At 46.0% G+C, this 17,787-nt stretch overlaps 1 protein-coding gene across 12 annotated transcripts in view; it reads left to right on the top strand.

The window, feature by feature from the left end:
• The window catches only part of PHF20 (PHD finger protein 20), a 210,843-nt gene that overhangs the window by 111,085 nt on the left and 81,971 nt on the right, over window positions 1-17,787 (top strand). For 11 of the 12 annotated variants that reach the window (XM_090064533.1, XM_090064535.1, XM_090064536.1 and 8 more), the window contains 2 exons: window positions 2,479-2,571; window positions 11,561-11,728. In XM_090064533.1, the coding sequence (XP_089920659.1) occupies window positions 2,479-2,571; window positions 11,561-11,728 (261 nt within the window). The remainder of the gene's footprint in view (window positions 1-2,478; window positions 2,572-11,560; window positions 11,729-17,787) is intronic. The other variant, XM_090064537.1, reaches the window with a different exon arrangement.

The following is a 17,787-nucleotide window of genomic DNA, read 5'->3' on the forward strand; positions in this document are numbered from 1 at the left end:
TGCAAAGATGCTCTTCCTCTCTTCATCAGGTAAATCCCAATCCCATCTCTTCCTCTCATGCTTCATCTCACTATGCCTCAGTTTGCTATTCATTCTATCTGGTAATATTTATTCTGTCTCTCTACCCTGTTTTGTATGTGTAGATCAGTGATGCTTAACCAAGTTGCCATGGCTCCCTAGAGTGCTCTGAAATTCTTAAAGAGTGCTGCAGTGTTCCATACAGACCTAGTTAAGGATTACCTGGAGGGCTTAGATGTGTCCAAGTCAGCGGGCCCAGATGACCTTCATCCGCGGGTGCTGAGGGAATTGGCTGGTGTCATTGCGGAGCCATTGGCACAGCTGTTCGAGGACTCCTGGTGCTCAGGCCAAGTCCCTGAAGACTGGAAAAGGGCCAACGTGGTCCCTATTTTCAAGAAGTGGAGGAAGGAAGAGCCTGGCAACTACAGGCCAGTCAGCCTCACTTCTATCCTGGGGAAGGTCTTTGAAAAAATTATCAAAGGCCACATTTGTGAGAGCCCTGCAGGGGAAGTGATGTTGAGGGGTAACCAGCATGGGTTCGTGCCAGGCCGATCCTGCCTGACTAACCTGGTCTCTTTCTATGACCAGGTAACAAAGAGCTTAGATGCGAAGGAGGAAGTCGATGTCATCTTGGACATCCAGAAGGCCTTCGACACAGTGTCCCACCCAATTCTGTTGGGCAAGCTGAGGGACTGCAGCACTGACGAATGCATGGTCACATGGGTGGCAAACTGGCGCCAGGGGCGCACCCAGAGGGTGGTGGTGGACAGGTCGATGTCATCCTGGGAGGGTGTGGGCAGCAGAGTCCCCCAGGGCTCGGTCCTAGGGCCAGTGCTGTTCAACATCTTCATTAGCAACCTGGACGAGGGTGTGGAGAGCACCCTGTTCAAGATCGCTGATGACACCAAGCTGTGGGGTGAAGTGAATACACAGCAGGCAGGGATCACATCCAGGCAGACCTGGATAGGTTGGAGAAGTGGGCGGATCTGAACAGGATGCAGTTCAACAAGGACAAGTGCAGAGTGCTGCACCTGGGGAGAGGGAACCAGCATTATGTTGTAGGTTAGGGGCTGACCCTCTCGGCAGCGCAGAGGCAGAGAGGGATCTTGGAGTCAGGATTGACTCCAGGATGAATATGAGTCGCCAATGTGACAAAGCAATAGGCAGAGCCAACCACACCCTGTCGTGCATCAACAGGGGCATCGCTAACAGGACCAGAGAGGTCTTGCTCCCCCTCTATGCGGCGCTGGTCAGGCCGTAGCTGGAGTACTGTGTCCAGTTCTGGGCGCCGCACTTCAGGAGGGATGTGGAGAACCTGGAGAGGGTCCAGAGGAGGGCCACTTGTATGGCTGAGGGCCTCTGTGGCCAGCCCTATGAGGAGAGGCTGAGGGACCTGAATCTCTTCAGTCTCCGCAAGAGGAGACTGAGGGGGGATCTTGTGTCTGCCTACAACCTTATCAGGGGCCAGCAGCAGGGTCTTGGGGAATGTCTGTTCACCAGGGCCCCCCTTGAAGTCACCAGGAACAATGGCCACAAGCTGAGGGAGGATAAGTTTAGGTTAGATATTAGGAAGAACTACTTCACTGTAAGGGTGGCCAGAGCCTGGAATAGGCTTCTCAGAGCAGTGGTACTCTCACCTTCCCTGGGGATCTTCAAGAGGAGACTGGATAGGCACCTGGCTGGGGTGTTGTGACCCCTGTCACCCCCAGTGCTCATTCCTGCCCATGGCAGGGGGTCGGACTAGATGATCTGCCTAGGTCCCTTCCGACTCATTGATTCTATGATTCAGTGTTAGCACTGTTAGGTATGTAAATCTGAATTACAAGATAACCCAGAGATTTCACGTAAGATTTCATAGTGTTAAAATCATCTTGTCCTGTTATGGCCTTTCTGAGTTCTTTGCAGCAGAAAAATGGTTGAGAAGCACTGCTAGAGACTGTTTATATGTAGTTAAACCTAGAAGAGTTTATGCCTAGAAGAGGTTACAGTCTATCTACATTAGTGGTTCTGAACCTTGTTAGACTCAAAGCATCCCTCGGAAAATATCATTTCTTAGCTTTCATTTGTTTTCTGACTACAGGAAAATACTAGAGTAATTCCTTTATTTCAAAGAACTCAAAAAGACTGCCATAGGTCTGAGTATTTTTAACAGTATGAATTCCTACCTGAAATCTCTTGATTATCTTGTGAATCGCATGTTGGTGTTTCCACAACCTTGTTACATCATGATTGAGAATCACTGTGTTACTCCAGTATAAATAATAATATTGTTAATTTAACGTTTTTAACATCAGCAGCAATGGAAAATACTTGAGCTTGTTATCACTGGGAATTCTACCAAGCAACAAAAAATCATTTCTTTTAGCAACTGGGCTGTTCACCATTGCATGTAGTAAAACAGATTTAAAGAAGAAGTTGTGATACAGAATGAAAGTCTGCAATTTTTTAATCTCATTTCAGTTGTTAAAGACCAAGAAAAGAGCAAAGAGAAGAAATCCAAAGATTGTATTAGATCGAAGTCAAAGAAAAAGAAGAAAAAGAAATCTAAGCCTGGTAAAAACATTTTTCATAGAACGAAGCTTTATTTTTTAAGTTTTCCAGTTTTTGTCTCAAATGCTGAACTCATGGCCAGTTCATAGTATGTAGAAGAAGTTGTGTTCTCATCGCTACCAGATCATATTTGATAACCAAATAAGGGTGAATGGCGTGACAGCTAATATTGGCCATCTGGTTTGGAGTGGGGAGGCAGAGTGGGAAGCTCATAAATGCATGAATGCATTTTGTCTGCTACAAAAAAGATTGGTCTGTCTTAGGAACTGTCTTTTATTATAATGCCATATAATACCATATACTCTTCATTTATATGAAGTAAAATTGATTCAATTAAATAGTAATTCAGAACTTTTTCATGAAGGACAGAAAACTTTTTCAAAATAAACTTCTTCTCCACCATGCCAGTAAAACTGTCATGTGCTATTTTGATTCTCTGGGCCTTATTAGTTGGTTTTATTGCTTGTGATCTGAAATTTTATTGCTTGTCTCTGAAATCCTCCTTATTGTTGGCTAGGTATCCAACACCAGAGCCTTTGTCAGCAAAAGCACAAACTGGAATCTCAGCTGTGAGATCTCATCTGTACCTAAGAAATCATATTCATTCTATAATCCAGTACCCTGCCCTAGGAGTTCAGTGATCACAATCATTTCCTTTCAGATTTCGTATTACCTTGATGTTTGCAACCATTTCTCCCTTGTGATAGACAACCCACTTGTATCCTCAGTTCTCTGAAACAAAGTTGTTATTTATACATAGCTGTCTGGTAATCCCTCGTTTAAGGGCTTTTGCTGGCTGCCAGTTGGCGCTAGGAAAGAATTTTTTTCCCCCTTTTTGAGTGCTACTGGTTGTTTACCTTCTTTTTAATCTTCCTCCCGTCCTCCCCCAAGCATGCTGATGCTCCTGCTGGTACTTAAAAAAATACAACGTTCCTCACTTGCTCTTCCGCTTGGTCATGGCTGTCACCAAAATTGGGGTCAGGAAGGAATAAGTTTGATTGACGTGGACTATAGAAGCTTTTGCTTTCCTATGTAGTATTGGTCATGATCTTTTTCCTAGGATCTTCAAAGCATATTTTAACCAATTACTTCACTGTCATTGAAGTATCAGGGTATTGATAGTTTGCTTGTCTTCTCTGCTTTACCTTTGCAAAGTTGAAGACTGCTGGTGGTCTGCATCATAGTTATGTGTAAAGATTTAACATAGCATGTTTTGGGATTCCTTCTGTAAGTGTTTGCATGAATGCAACTATTTGATGGACTCAGGCCCTTGAAGCCCTTCCAGTTATCTGCTTATGTGTATAATATTAAGAACTTGCTGGGCATTTTTTGTTTTGCTGTCATATTCTTTCAGCAGATACCAGAGAAATAAAATCCACCATTAGTACTACCTTATAACTCATAAATATTTTTGTTACTTACTTAAAGCATATCTCATCTACGTTGTCTGCCTGATGAAGTACCACTATATTACTGCTGTTCTTCCCCTTACCCTTTACCCTTCTCAACTTTTGTAAGATATGGTCAACATATTCTTAACTTTTGGATAGGGGATCAAGCATAAATGTTTTTGACACAGGACAGTGGACATACCTTTTCCCCAACTCTGTCTCTTTTGAGGAAAAAAAGTGCTTTTTAACATTGAAACTCCAAGCAGGATTTTATCCCACCAAGTTTCTATTAAGTATAACGGTTAAGTACTATCCATTAATATTTTTCTTTACATACTATAACTTCCAGTTCATTCTGTTTTTTCCCCATACTCCTTATATTTGTATAGATACGTAGAAGTTACTCTGAAGTCCGTTCTACTATTTTTTCCTCATTCTGCTGTATTGTTCCTTACTGCTTCTTCAGAATTCTGCCTCCCAGTTTACAACACTTGATCTTAATCACACCATGACCCGTGGTGTCTTCCTTCATAGGGCTTAGTGCAAAGCCCTCTTTATCAGATTAGCCAGACAGTGCCTGAAGATGCCCTTTATAGTTACTATCAGGAAGATCCCTTACTTGGATAGCAGTCGTCTTTCCTTGAACTCATTGTGGAAGAATACAGAGCCATCCTGTTGACACTACCTCCTCAGCCACACATGTATTTCTGTGATGCAGCAGTCTCTGCCTGGGCCTTTACCTTCAGTGGGGAAGATTGATGAGAACACTGCGCCAGGGGTGGGCAATTATTTGGGCTGGAGGGTCACTTAATGAGTTTTTTGGTGAGCTGTTGAGGGCCACACACAAACATGCATGTGTGCACATATACACACACACTTCTCACAGCTGGGCTGGGCCTGGCACTGGAGTGAGATCATAAACCCGTCCAGGGCTGTAGCACAAACAGGACTGTTCCCTGTCCTCCCCTGTTTGAAGGCAGAACCTGCCACATATGTCTGCAGCTGGGGGAACAGGATATGGAGTCTGGCTGCAGGCTGTGCTGTCCTGTTCCACCCCACTATCGGGGCTCCTGGTGCATGCTCACACCATCCCCCACTCCCTGACCCCACAGCTACCAAGAGCTGTGATGGCGGGGTAGGACAGGACAACACAGAGGCCCATGGTCAGGCTCCATCCCCCACAAGCAGAGGCTGACTTCTACTGGTGCTGCAGGAGAGCTAGGTGGAAGTAGCCCCTTCTGTTTAGTTTGTTTGCCTTCTATTTAGTTACATTGTCTACCTTGCAGCATTTTCCTTTTGCCATGCACTTGTCACCCAGTTCCTCAAGAGCCTTTTTTTATGCTTACCTGACTTTCAGAGAGCCTGTTCCTATATACAGTCTCAACAGTAGTCCTCTTAAGACTTGTGCAAGCCTTCTTTTGAGCCACTTTAAGAGTGCCTAGTTACTTTGTGTCTCTAAGTCTGGTCTTCTGGTTGCAGCCACTTTTTCTTAGAGAGAGAGTAGATTGCAGGCACTCATGGCTGACCTTTACAATTTTCATGATGACAAGGTGGATCTGAAACTTCACAGAAGTTTGTTCCTACTTCACCTTGGTAATGAAGTAGATGGTGAATTTTACTTCAACTTGTCTTTCAGAAAACTCATTTCCTCTAACCTGGTATTCCATTAATTGAAGTCATCGAATGCTCGATTCCTGTCTGTCCAGCAATTGAGGCAGTCACAGGACTAATGTTTTTTTCCACTTTTCCATTGCTTTATTATTTTTTATATAAATCTAGCAAATTGCCCATAAAAAATGATGGGGGGGGGCAGAGCCCTGCGTCCTGTCCCCCTCCTTCCCCCCTCCCGCCTCAGTCCGAGGCCATGGCTGCTCCCCACCTCCCCCTGCCACATCAGGCCAGGGCTGTTCTCCCACTTCCCATCACTGCCAGGGCCAGGGTCTGGACCATTCCACCCCCTTGCTGCTTTGGGCTGGGGCTGCTCCCTGCCTCCCCGCAGCTGTTTTGGGCCAGGGCTGCTCCACCCAACTGTTTTGGGCCGGGGCTGGGGCCACTAGGTCCCATGATTGGTGGTGGCAACAGTCACAGCAGTGGTGGTTGGAGCAACGGTCACGGCCATGGTGGCGGTTGTGGAAGGGTGCAGCCTCCCCTCTTCCCAGCTGCCTCCCCCTCCCCACTGGCTTTTTGTTGTGGGGGGGGCCTTTGGCTCCGGGGGGGGCCTCTGGCTCCATTTCCCGCTGTTATGGCGGTGCTTCACCATGTGGGGCAAGTGAGGCCAGCATCCCGTGCCTCTGCCACCTCAAAGGAGCCGGGGGGGGAGTCAGCACCAGTGGCCCCCCAGTCCCAATTGTCATGGCAGCGCTCTGCCATGTGTCTCTGTCTGTCCAGAGCACTCTAATTGGCAAATAAGGCAAGCAATCAGAGTGCAAATAAAGCCTTATGGACTGAGAGACTAAGGCGTTTATAATATTAAAATACATAATAAGACATATAGTATAGTGCAAGGACTAGTACACTGCCCTGGGATTCCTGACCAAAGTTTTGATTCAAATTTCACCATTATGCAACCTAGGACAAATCACTTCTCATTGTGTCTGTTTTCCTTTCAACTTTTCTTTTTCTTTATAACATTTAGATTGTAGGCAGGGACTTTGGGGAGCAGGGAATATCTTTGTCAGTGTCTGAGCAATACCTGATACAGCTGTACTCTGATCTTACCTGATAAGAATCCCCTGGGATTCTTGGCTGGCTCTGTGCGGTCCAGTTCCTGCTGCATCTTGCAGTCTCAGCCGTGAAGCTGGGATATGCTGCCAGGGGAGTGGGGGGAGGGAGCAGCAGGAGGGGAAAGTGGCTGCAAGCGGGAGCACAGGGCTTGTGCTCCTGGCACCAGTGCCCCAGGGCCAGGAGTGACAGAAGCATGGAGCCAGGGCTTGGAGAAGTGCTGGCGGGGGCTGTGCCTACCTTGGTGGGGCTGTTGGCAAACTCCTGCCCTCCACACATGCCACAACCCTCACCCACACACTGGTCCCCACAAACCCAATAACCACACACACTCACCCCCATGCTCACCCACACACATGCTCTCCCACCCCACATACACACATCCCCATGCCTATCCATCCGTGCACACCCACACCAACCCTCACATACCCACAAACCTATACCCACCCTTCCATACCCTCCCACAATATACAAGAATAAGACTTCATTTTAAGCTATTATACTATCACTTCTATGTATACTACACAAACATGTAAATCAGGACAAAAATATTTTTTGAAATGCCATTAATTAATGTTGTAGTACACATTTGGTTTTTAGAATATAATTTGGTATTTTTCTGGTTCTGATATGGCAAACCCCCTTGCAAAGGTCATGGGATAGGGCGTGGGACTTCTAGTCCCAAGATGGCGACCAGGGGGTGGGCACCTGTCAAGGGGCAGGGTTACCCTTGTGGCCCTCGATGGCTTGCCAAAACTTGGTAAGCAGCCCTCCACCCAAAATAATTGCCTACCTCTGGTATAAACTCAAGCTTAGTTTAAAGTTTGGAGTTTGGAATTGTATTTGTCAAAAATGGATGAGTTTTTCTGTTGCCTTGGGCCTGGCCCAATATTTGCACATCATGTGATTAAAAAAAAAAAAAAAGTTTTTAAGAAGTCGTGCATTGATCAAAAGGGTAACAAAAGAGAAATTACTTTAGCCTCGTGTTTGTTACTAACCTTCCATCTTCCTTCTGAAAACTTTGGAGCTCTGCAAAAAATGGACAGGAATTGTTAAAGGGAGAATATGAGACGCTGAACTGGGCCGGCATTTGCAGGCTTCATTGTCAGCTACATCTCCGTAGTTGTGGGCCAATGGAGTCAGCGTATTTAAGGGCAAAGATAGTGTTAGCAACCTTTTTCTGTGCATTGGACAGCACTTTGTATATATTATGGTTCCCTTTTAAGTCATTCTCTTGTCAGTTGCACTCCTGTTTTACAAGTTATTGTAAATTATTCTGTTTCGTCGTAAGCTTCCCTGAGCCTTTGTTGGGAAGTGCAGCATATGACTGAATGAAGGATTGAACACAGCAATTTTCACTTTGTCCTATTTCATAGATTTCATAGATATTTGGGCTGGAAGGGACCCTGGAGGATCATCGAGTCCAGCCCCCTGCCCCAGGGGCAGGAAGTCAGCAGGGATCATAGGATCCCAGCAAGATAAGCATCCAATTGTGTTTTGAAGGCGTTCAAAGTGGGCACTTGAACCGCCTCAGGTGGCAGTCTGTTCCAAACCTTGGGGGCTCGGACAGTGAAGAAGTTCTTTCTTATGTCCATCCTGAACTGATCACAGTGGAGTTTGTGACCTTTCAATCTTGTCATCCCTTGTGGGGCTCTGGTGAACAGTCATAGGCAGTGTTGTTTTTTTCCCCTAGGTCTTTCATGCAGGCTCACCAAAAGCATCCGGGAATGTCTCCTAGCTAAAAGGGAGGTGCACACCCAATGGAAAGGAGGAGCCATCACCAGGGATGACTATACTGCAGTTGCTCGGGGATGTAGGGGGGAAGTCAGGAAGGCCAAGGCAGAGATGGAACTGGGACTAGCTTCCCGGATTAAGGACAACAAGAAGTCCTTTTTTAAATACATAAGGGGTAAAAAGAAGGTACCAGGTAATGTGGGGCCCCTGCAGGACACGTTAAGAAATTTGGTCGTCACACCAGACGACAAAGCCAACATATTTAATGATTTCTTTGCCTCCATTTTCCTAAGCAGGGACTGGAACTGCCCCCCTCCCCCCCCCTCCCCGCTGGGCCCCCCTCAGGCCCCAGGGGGGCACACGTAGGCCAAGGGTTAGTGAGAAACTAGTTAGGGAACTTCTGGAGGGACTGGATATATTTAAGTCAGCTGGTCCAGATGATCTCCACCCTAGAGTACTAAGGGAATTAGCTGAGGTCATTGCAGGACCCCTGGCACGGCTTTATGAGGACTCGTGGTGCTCTGGTGTGGTGCCAGAGGACTGGAAGAGGGCCAACATTGTTCCCATCTTCAAAAAGAGTAAGAAGGAGGACCTGGGAAACTGTAGGCCAATTAGTCATACCTCGATCCTGGGCAAGCTTTTTGAGAAAATTATTCTGGTGCATATCGACGAGGGGCCAGCAGGGGAGATCATGCTTAGGGGCAAAAAACATGTGTTCATTACAGGCAGGTCCTGTCAGACCAACCTGGTGGCCTTCTATGATCAGATCACCAAATCATTAGATGCAGGGGTAGCGGTGGACATAGTCTTCCTGGACTTTCAGAAGGCCTTCGACAATGTCTCTCACCCTGTTCTCATTAAGAAACTGGGGGACTGTGGTGTCGACACCCATACAATCAATTGGGTTGCCAACTGGCTGGAGGGCCACACCCAGAGAGTGGTGGTAGATGGGTCATTTTCGACCTGGAGGGATGTGGGCAGTGGGGTTCCGCAGGGCTCTGTCCTCGGGCCCGCACTGTTCAACATCTTCATCAGTGACATGGGCGAGGGGGTAAAAAGCACCCTGTTCAAATTTGCTGATGACACTTAAGATGTGGGGGGATGTGGGCACGCTAGAGGGGGGGAATAGGCTGCAATTGGACCTAGACAGGTTACAAGGGTGGGCAGATGAGAATAGGATGGGATTCAACACCGACAAGTGCAGAGTGATACACCTGGGGAAGAACAACCTGCACCATACCTACAGGTTGGGGAACTCCCTTCTTGTCAGTACTGAGGCAGAAAAGGATCTTGGAGTCATCATTGACTCTAAGATGAACATGGGGCGGCAGTGTGGGGATGCAGTCAGGAAGGCCAACCGTACCTTGTCATGCATCCACAGATGCAGCTCAAGGAGGTGATACTTCCACTCTATGCGGCACTGGTCAGGCTGCAGCTGGAGTACTATGTCCAGTTCTGGGCGCTGCTTCAAGAGGGATGTGGACAACATGGAGAGGGCGCAGAGGAGGCCCACTGGCATGATCAGGGGGCAGCAGGGCAGGCCTTATGACGAGAGGCTACGGGACCTGAACCTGTTCAGCTTCCAAAAGAGAAGGCTGAGGGGGGATCTAGTGGCCTGTTCCAAACTAGTCAGGGGGGATCAGCAGGCACTGGGGAAGTCCCTGTTCCCCCAAGCACTACCAGGAGTGATCAGGAATAACGGTCACAAGCTGGCAGAGGGTAGATTTAGGCTAGATATCAGGAGGCGCTACTTCACGGTCGGGGCAGCTAGGATCTGGAACCAATTTCCAAGCAAAGTGGTGCTGGCTCCTACCCTTGGGGTCTTTAAGAGAAGGCTAGATGTACACCTTACTGGGGTCGTTTGACCCCAGTACTCTTTCCTGCTATGGTAGGGGGTTGGACTAGATGGTCTACTCAGGTCCCTTCTGACCCTAGAAACTGAAACTATGCAGTAGTAGTGTAGAGAGGAACATTTTTCTGAATTAAATAAACAGCAGGCTCCACTTAAATACGAATACTGAAATTAGTTCTAACTCCTTTTAAACAAATAATTATTGTATAGTATCCTTTTAACTTTAAATTATCAGAATTCATGCAACAACACTTAATTATCTCTTTCAAATAACTCAGGCAAGAATAAAAAGCTATTCATTTATACATGCTTATTTCCTTTCTTTCAGCCATCTTTCTTTCACTTCAGAAAATCAGGAGATTAGTGTTAGAGCAGTGACTCAACCTTTTTTATACTCAAGTCAACCATTCAAAAATTTTCAAAATTTAGTGGCACTACATTAAAGGCTAAAATGTATTGCAGATATTGTAATTCTATTATTAATTCACATTTTAGCAGTTGATTAGGTTGTTACAATTGTATTGTATTTACCCCATTATCACCACTGTTGCAGCCAAGTAAAACTGCTGTGTACGTCCTGCAGAGCCATATCTGGAAGCAGCTGTGGAAGGAGCTTATGCTCTTGCTGCATCCCTTCCCAGTCCAGACCTGCAGTGTTGCACAGAGACACACTGGGCAGATGGAACTGTCCCATGCAACTCTCTTCAGGAGGTATGTCAGAGCCAAAGTGACAATTGGCTGCAGCAGGAAGGCATGCTGACATGCTGCTGGTTCTGGGGCTCTTCCTGGTTCAGCACCATTGTACCTCCTGAAAATTAAGGCATGAGCCACAGTTCTTCCTGGTGGCACCACCATAGGGTGAAACTGCTCCACTCACCTTTGTTTTCAGGAGGCAAGCCAGAGCTGAACTGGGAACAGCTGCAGCAGGAAGGCACATTATACCATGCAGGCCAGCATGTCTTTCTGCTGCAGACACTTATCAGTTGGGCTGTAGCTTGCCTCCTGAAAATGGAGGTGCATGGAGCAATTTCACTCTGTGGTGGGTGCAGCAGTGCCAGCATTGTGGTACCCTTTGCAGGTTTTTGTAGCTCCATATTTGGGAACCACTGTGTTAGTTTCCAAATACCATCACTTAAATTGTGTAGACAGGTTATTAAAAACTGAGACAAGGAATAGTTGTCTTCAGGCATGTGAAATGTACTCCCAAATACTTTTGGCATAGCGAGAAAAAGACTGCATCAATAAATCAAATGATAATGATTTCCCTGGTACTGATGCTTTTATAATTTTACAGAATACTCTGGCAGTGAAGAAAACATCAACATTTCCCAGGAGCCTTCTCCCCCCAAATCTGTCAACATGACAAGATACAATTCTTCAAATAAATCATATACCCAGCTAAGTACACTACCTCTACATGACTCTGATTGTGGGCATCATAAAGAGAGATTGAAAGTAAATGGTAAGATGGCTGTCATTTGTGGATTTCATTTTATATGCAAGTAGCAGTTAATGTGAGTAAAAGAAACCTGCTTGATTTCTCATAAATGTCCAGCTGCTGTCATAGGGAGCATCATCTGAATTGCATGGTACGGAAAACATTCCCAGGTGAAATCTTACATTAAGAGGCACTAGGTGAAATCTTGCTGTTAAGAAGTGGCTTTTTTACTAGGTGGTGTTGTAAATGAGGGACAACTGTATTGCATTAATTAATCAAGTGGAACATTAGTGCCAGTTTTCCATAGGTTTCAGGTTTGGCTTCATAGTTGATAAGTTTCTACAGGTAGAACAGAAATTTGAGAATAAAGGACTCTCTGGTCTAGCAAGTAAAGATATAAACATTGGCTCTAGGTTAGAGCTAGACAAAAACTCAGAATATAAATCATAGAACATTTGGGTTGGAAGGGACCTCAGGAGGTCAGCTAGTCTACCCCCCTGCTCAAAGAGGACCATTCCCAAATAGATCATCCCTGCCAGGGCTTTGACTAGCCAGGTCTTAAAAGCCTCCAAGGATGGAGAGTCTACATCATCTCTGGGTAACTTGCTCCAGTGTTTTACTACTGTAGTGAGAGAGTTTTTCCTTGTATCTAACCTAAACTTTCCTTGCTGCAACTTGAGCCTGTTGCTCCTTGTTCTGTTATCTGCCATCACTGTGAATAGTCTAACTCCATCCTCTTTGGAACCGCCCTTTGGGTAATTGAAGGCTGCTATTAATTCCACGCTCGGTTTTCAATTCTGCAGATTCAGTAAGCCCAGTTCCCTCAGCCTCTCCTCAGAAGTCATGTACCCCAACCCCTTATCAAATTCATTGCCCACTGCTGGACTCTCCAATCTGTCCACATCCTTTCTGTAATAGGAGGCCTGAAACTGGAGACAGGATTCGAGATGTTGCCTCACCAGTGCTGAATAGGGGGGAATAATTACTTCCCTCAATCAACTGGCAATGTTCCTACTATTGCAGCCCAATATGCCATTAGCCTTCTGCAACAAGGGCACACTGTTGGCTCATGTTTAGCTTTCATAGATTTATAGAATGTAAGCTGGAAAGGACCCTGGAAGATCATCGTGTCCAGCTCCCCTGCACCAAGCAGGAAAGACCACTGGGGTCAAGCGACCCCAGCAAGGTGACCATCCAGTGTCCTCTTGAAGATTTCCAGGGTAGGTGATTACACCACTTCTGGAGGGAGCTTATTCCACAGTCTGGACACTCTAGGCGTGAATAAGTTTTTCCTAATGTTGATCCTGAAATGGTCTTCCAGGAGTTTCTGATCATTGCTCCTGTTTTTTCCAAAGGGTGCCCTGGTGAACAGTTGTTCACCAAGCCCTTGATATATGTCTCTGATGTAGTGGTAAGCTGCTACCAAGTCCCCTCTCAGCCTTCTCTTCTTCAGGCTGAAGAGACCCAGGTCCCTCAGCCTTACCTCATATGGCTTGTTGTGCAACTCTCTGATCATACGGGTGGCTCTTGGACTCTTTCAAGCTTTTCCATGTCTTTGTTGAAGTGTGGTGCCCCGAACTGGATGCAGTATTCCATCTGTGGTCTCACCAATGTTGAGTAGAGCAGAAGAGTCACTTTCTTGATTTTGCTGGAGATGCATCGATTGCACGCCAAAGTATTATTTGCCCTGCTGGCTACAGCGTCACACTGCTGGCTTACGTTCATACAGTGGTCAGTTATTGCCCCCAGTTCTCTTTCATTCGTGGTGCTGGTCAGATTGGTGTTGCCAAGCCTGTAGGTGTGCAGGGGATTCATCCCCAAGTGGAGCACTTTACATTTCTTATTACTGTTCACTGTAACCCCCGGGTCCTTTCCTGCAGAACCGCTGCTTCCAGCCTGTAGCAGTGAGTGGGATTGTCCTATCCGAAGTGCAAGACTTTACCTTTGTCCATAGAATCATAGAAGTAGGGTTGGAAGGGACCTTGTAGATCTTCAAGTCCGACCCCCCACCTGGGTGGGAGAAAGACTGGACTCCTTTGAGTCCAGCCAGGTAGGCATCAAGCCTCTTCTTAAAGACTCCCAGGGTAGGAGCCAGCACCGCTTCCCTTGGAAGTTGGTTCCAGCTTCTAGCCACCCTAACTGTGAAGTAGTTCTTACGGATGTCTAATCTAAACCTACTCTCCAATAATTTGTGTCCATCATTCCTTGTTATGCCAGGGGCGCTAGAGGAAACAGTGTTTCCCCCAAACCCATCTGGTCCCCCCTAGTGAGTTTATAGACAGTCACCAGGTCCCCCCTCAGCCTTCTCTTGTGAAGGCTGAACAGGTTGAGGTCCCGCAGTCTTTCTTTGTAGGGTCTGCCCTGTTGTCCCTGGATCATGCGGGTGGCCCTCCTCTGGACACTCTCAGTGTTGTCCACATCCCTCCTGAAATGGGGCGCACAGAACTGGACACAGTACTCCAGCTGTGGCCTGACCAGCATCGCGTAGAGGAGGAGGATCACCTCCTTGGCCCTGCTGGAGATGCACCTGTGGATGTACGACAAGGTCCGGTTAGCCCTGCCAACCGTGACCTCGCATTGTAGGCCCATGTTCATCTTGGAGTCAGTAATGACTCCAACATCCCTTTCCACCTCCGTGCTCTCAAGAAGGGAGTTTCCCATTCTATAAGTGTGCTGCTGGTTTTTACTGCCTAAGTGCAGCACCCTGCACTTGTCAGTATTGAAATGTATCCTGTTTATGTCAGCCCACTCCTGTAACCTATCCAGATCTTGCTGCAATCTTTCCCTCCCTACTAGCATGCTCACCTCACCCCAAATTTTGGTATCATCAGCAAATTTAAACAGGTTGCTTTTCACCCCATTGTCTAAATCGCTGATGAAGAAATTGAACAGCGCAGGCCCAAGGACTGAGCCCTGGGGGACTCTGCTGCCCACTTCCCCCCAGGTCGAATATGACCCGTCCACCACCACCCTCTGAGTATGACCCTTGAGCCAATCCGCAATCCATCTGACTGTGTAGGCATCAATGCCGCAGTCGCCTAGTTTTTTTTAATGAGGATGGGGTGGGGGACGGTGTCAAAGGCCTTGCTGAAGTCTAGAAAGACTACATCCGTGGCGACACCTGCATCCATTGCCTTTGTGACCTGATCATAAAAGGCAATCAGGTTGGTCTGACATGACCTGGCCCTAATGAAACCGTGATGGTTGCCCTTGAGCATCATCCCTGAAGCCAGCCCATCACAGATGTGCTCCTTGAGGAACTTCATGAGATTTCTTTCGGTCCAATCTTCCAATATATTGAGGTTTTTTTGAATCCTAGCTCTACTCTCCGACATATCTACTACGCCCTCGCTTTAAACATCTAGGGAGATTTTCTTTTTGACTTGCCCTAAGTGCTTTGGCTAGTTTCACAGCTCTTTCTGTATTGCTGCCGAGGGGTGCATGATGTATTGCATTCCACTGATATCTGTGGAACTGCATATGTACTTAAATTTAAGCACAGCCTAAAGGGCTTTACTAGGTTTGAGCCAGGAACACACAGCACCATGCTGTAATTTAACTGCCCTAGCCCACAAGGTGCATCTAAGAAAGATTTATGGTTCTGGTTGATAAGATGAAGCATATGGTAACAAGTTTCTAAAATACGCTGAAACCCAAGATGGAATCTCATAGGACTAAAAAAGTTCCAGCTTAGACAGGTTTCCATATTGATAGGGAAAGTCCCTAGCTCTTTTCCTCGGTGCTCTCTGCCCAGCCCCTCTCCTGTGCCATGCTCCAGGCTCACACCCTGTGTGCATATGTGCATGTGCACATGCACACTCAAAATAGGGTGGATTTGGCAACCACTGAATCCGGATCTGGCTGGGAGTGTTAGTCAGCTGACTGGTGCTCTTAACTGCAAGAGCATACTGGAGCCTTGTAGGGCTCCAGTATATTCCCAAGGCCTGAAGTGTCAATTGGTGTACTGGCGCTTCCGAGTTTAGGAGCCTTTCCTTGAAGGGCTCCCATGCACCTCCAGGTTAAGGAGTGCCCTGGCCACATTTTCTATTTATGTTGCAATGGGAACCAGCCAGAAAACTTGCACATATTTTGCGTAATTATTTTGTGGCTTATTCCCTGTTTTATTGCACCATTAATTGCATGACCATATGGCCAGTTACTACTTAAGATGGGCGTAGCTGATTAATTACATCTTAAGTGTAACATCTGCCAGGGGTCTCAGTGCTACTTAATGTCTCAAGGTAAGTGCCACTTCCATGAATTTAGATACTATTCCAACGTGCATAACTTCTGCATATTTTCAAAAGGATCTGCTGTGGCCAGTTATGCACTGCTGCAACTCCATTCTACCTGGGAAGCCTGGAATTCTGTGCAAGCCCCATAACTAACAGAAGGAAAAACTGAATAGCAATTTTTCAAAGGTACTGTTCAAAGGACTTGCCCAAGAAACAATAGACCAAGACAGGCCCATGTTGGACCCTCCACTTCTGCTGAAGTTGATCCACTTAGCAGCCAAGAGGAGATAATGGAGGAGCAAGGAGAGCAAGACAATGGGCCTTGCTCTGTGTCTCAATGTGATGCACAGCATTAGAGGCAGGAACTGGGACCAGAATGCAGGGCAACCCTCCCTTATCAGGTCATAGGAGATATCTTCTGAGAATGCTTGGAAGACCATATCTAGTTGCACAGGTGGAAATACAAGGCAAAAGCTGTGAAGCATGAAGAGTCATTTAAACCTTTACTTTTAATTAGCTAACTAGCACTTAGAAGCCGAAAGATAAAATAGGATTTGAGCCAGTATATCCTGAGTGGTCACTCACAAGGATCAGCATGCATCTCTTATAACGCAACACTTCCCTAAAATGGTGCCTAAAGGGACCTAAACCAAGCATCTGCTTCCTAGGGGGAAATTAGTGCTTCCAATGCTAGTTGTTTGGCAACTTCTGTATTGTCTACAGACAGCTGGAGAAGGGAGGGGCAGAGGAATGGAAAAAACATTCTGGACCCTCTCCTTCTTGTGCGCTCGATGCAAAATTGAGCACAAGTCGAGCCAGTAACTCATTAAATAGAAAAATATGTGCTTTTTAATATTAAAAAGTCTCCTGCCATGTGCATGTTGGGATCACAGATCAGATCCCATTTAACCATTAGTTGAACTCTGTCAGCAGTCTTAGACATCCAGAGGTGAAATAAGATTTGGGCAGTTGGGTCTGGAAGTTGCAGTGTTTTCTGGAGTCTGCCACAACAGTAGTATTCTGCAGCACTGCCTCCTACTATAAGAAATGGGTTTGAAATATATAACTGAGGCTTTAAATAACAAAACAGTTACACCTCAGGAAATGCTGAGCTATTAGTAAGCAGCTTATTACATCTTGTTGCAACATGAATGGAGTCTAACGCCACCTACATGACAAAAGGAAATCTCTGATATCAAATCATATGGATTTTTTTTGTTCCTTCTAGATAATCCATAATTTAGCTTAGAATAAAACCTTACTGTGTCCTGAATTCATTAAAATTAAATCTTGAAAACACGTATTTGTCAGTGGTTTCCATATAATTAACTTATTCCAGAAACAGTTATCTTTAAGATTATGGTACCGACTTGTTCTTTGTTCCATGGGAAAAGAAAATCTTGTTTTTGAAGAAGAAGTATTTTTTGTTTGGGTTTTTTGTTCTATTTGTTTTTGGCATATTTTCAGAGATAGGTTCGGGACTGAAATCTTAATGTCAAAAGCTTTGGTAATGCAAAAGAGATTCTGAAACATCTACTAACAGAAGAGCCTTCACTAACAAGTAATATACAAATTCAGTAGTTTCTAAGCCTATTTTTAGAATGGTGGTATCCAACCTGCATCATACATGCCATGACAGGCATGGCACCTGTGGCACACGGCAGACTCAGGAAAGGACAAGTAGCACAGTGGAAGATAGGGGAGGAAACAAAGCAGAGCGGCATATTGGGCAGGGGAAGGGAATTGGAGAGGCACTTTGGGAGAATACAGGGCTAATCTTTAAACACAGACTTTCTGATCTATTTTAGAATTGCTTGCACTGGGCATCTCAGATTTACATTATTAATT

The sequence above is a fragment of the Crocodylus siamensis genome, chromosome 10, assembly GCF_052110815.1.
Source record: "Crocodylus siamensis isolate JL-2025a chromosome 10, ASM5211081v1, whole genome shotgun sequence".
NCBI lineage: Eukaryota > Metazoa > Chordata > Crocodylia > Crocodylidae > Crocodylus > Crocodylus siamensis.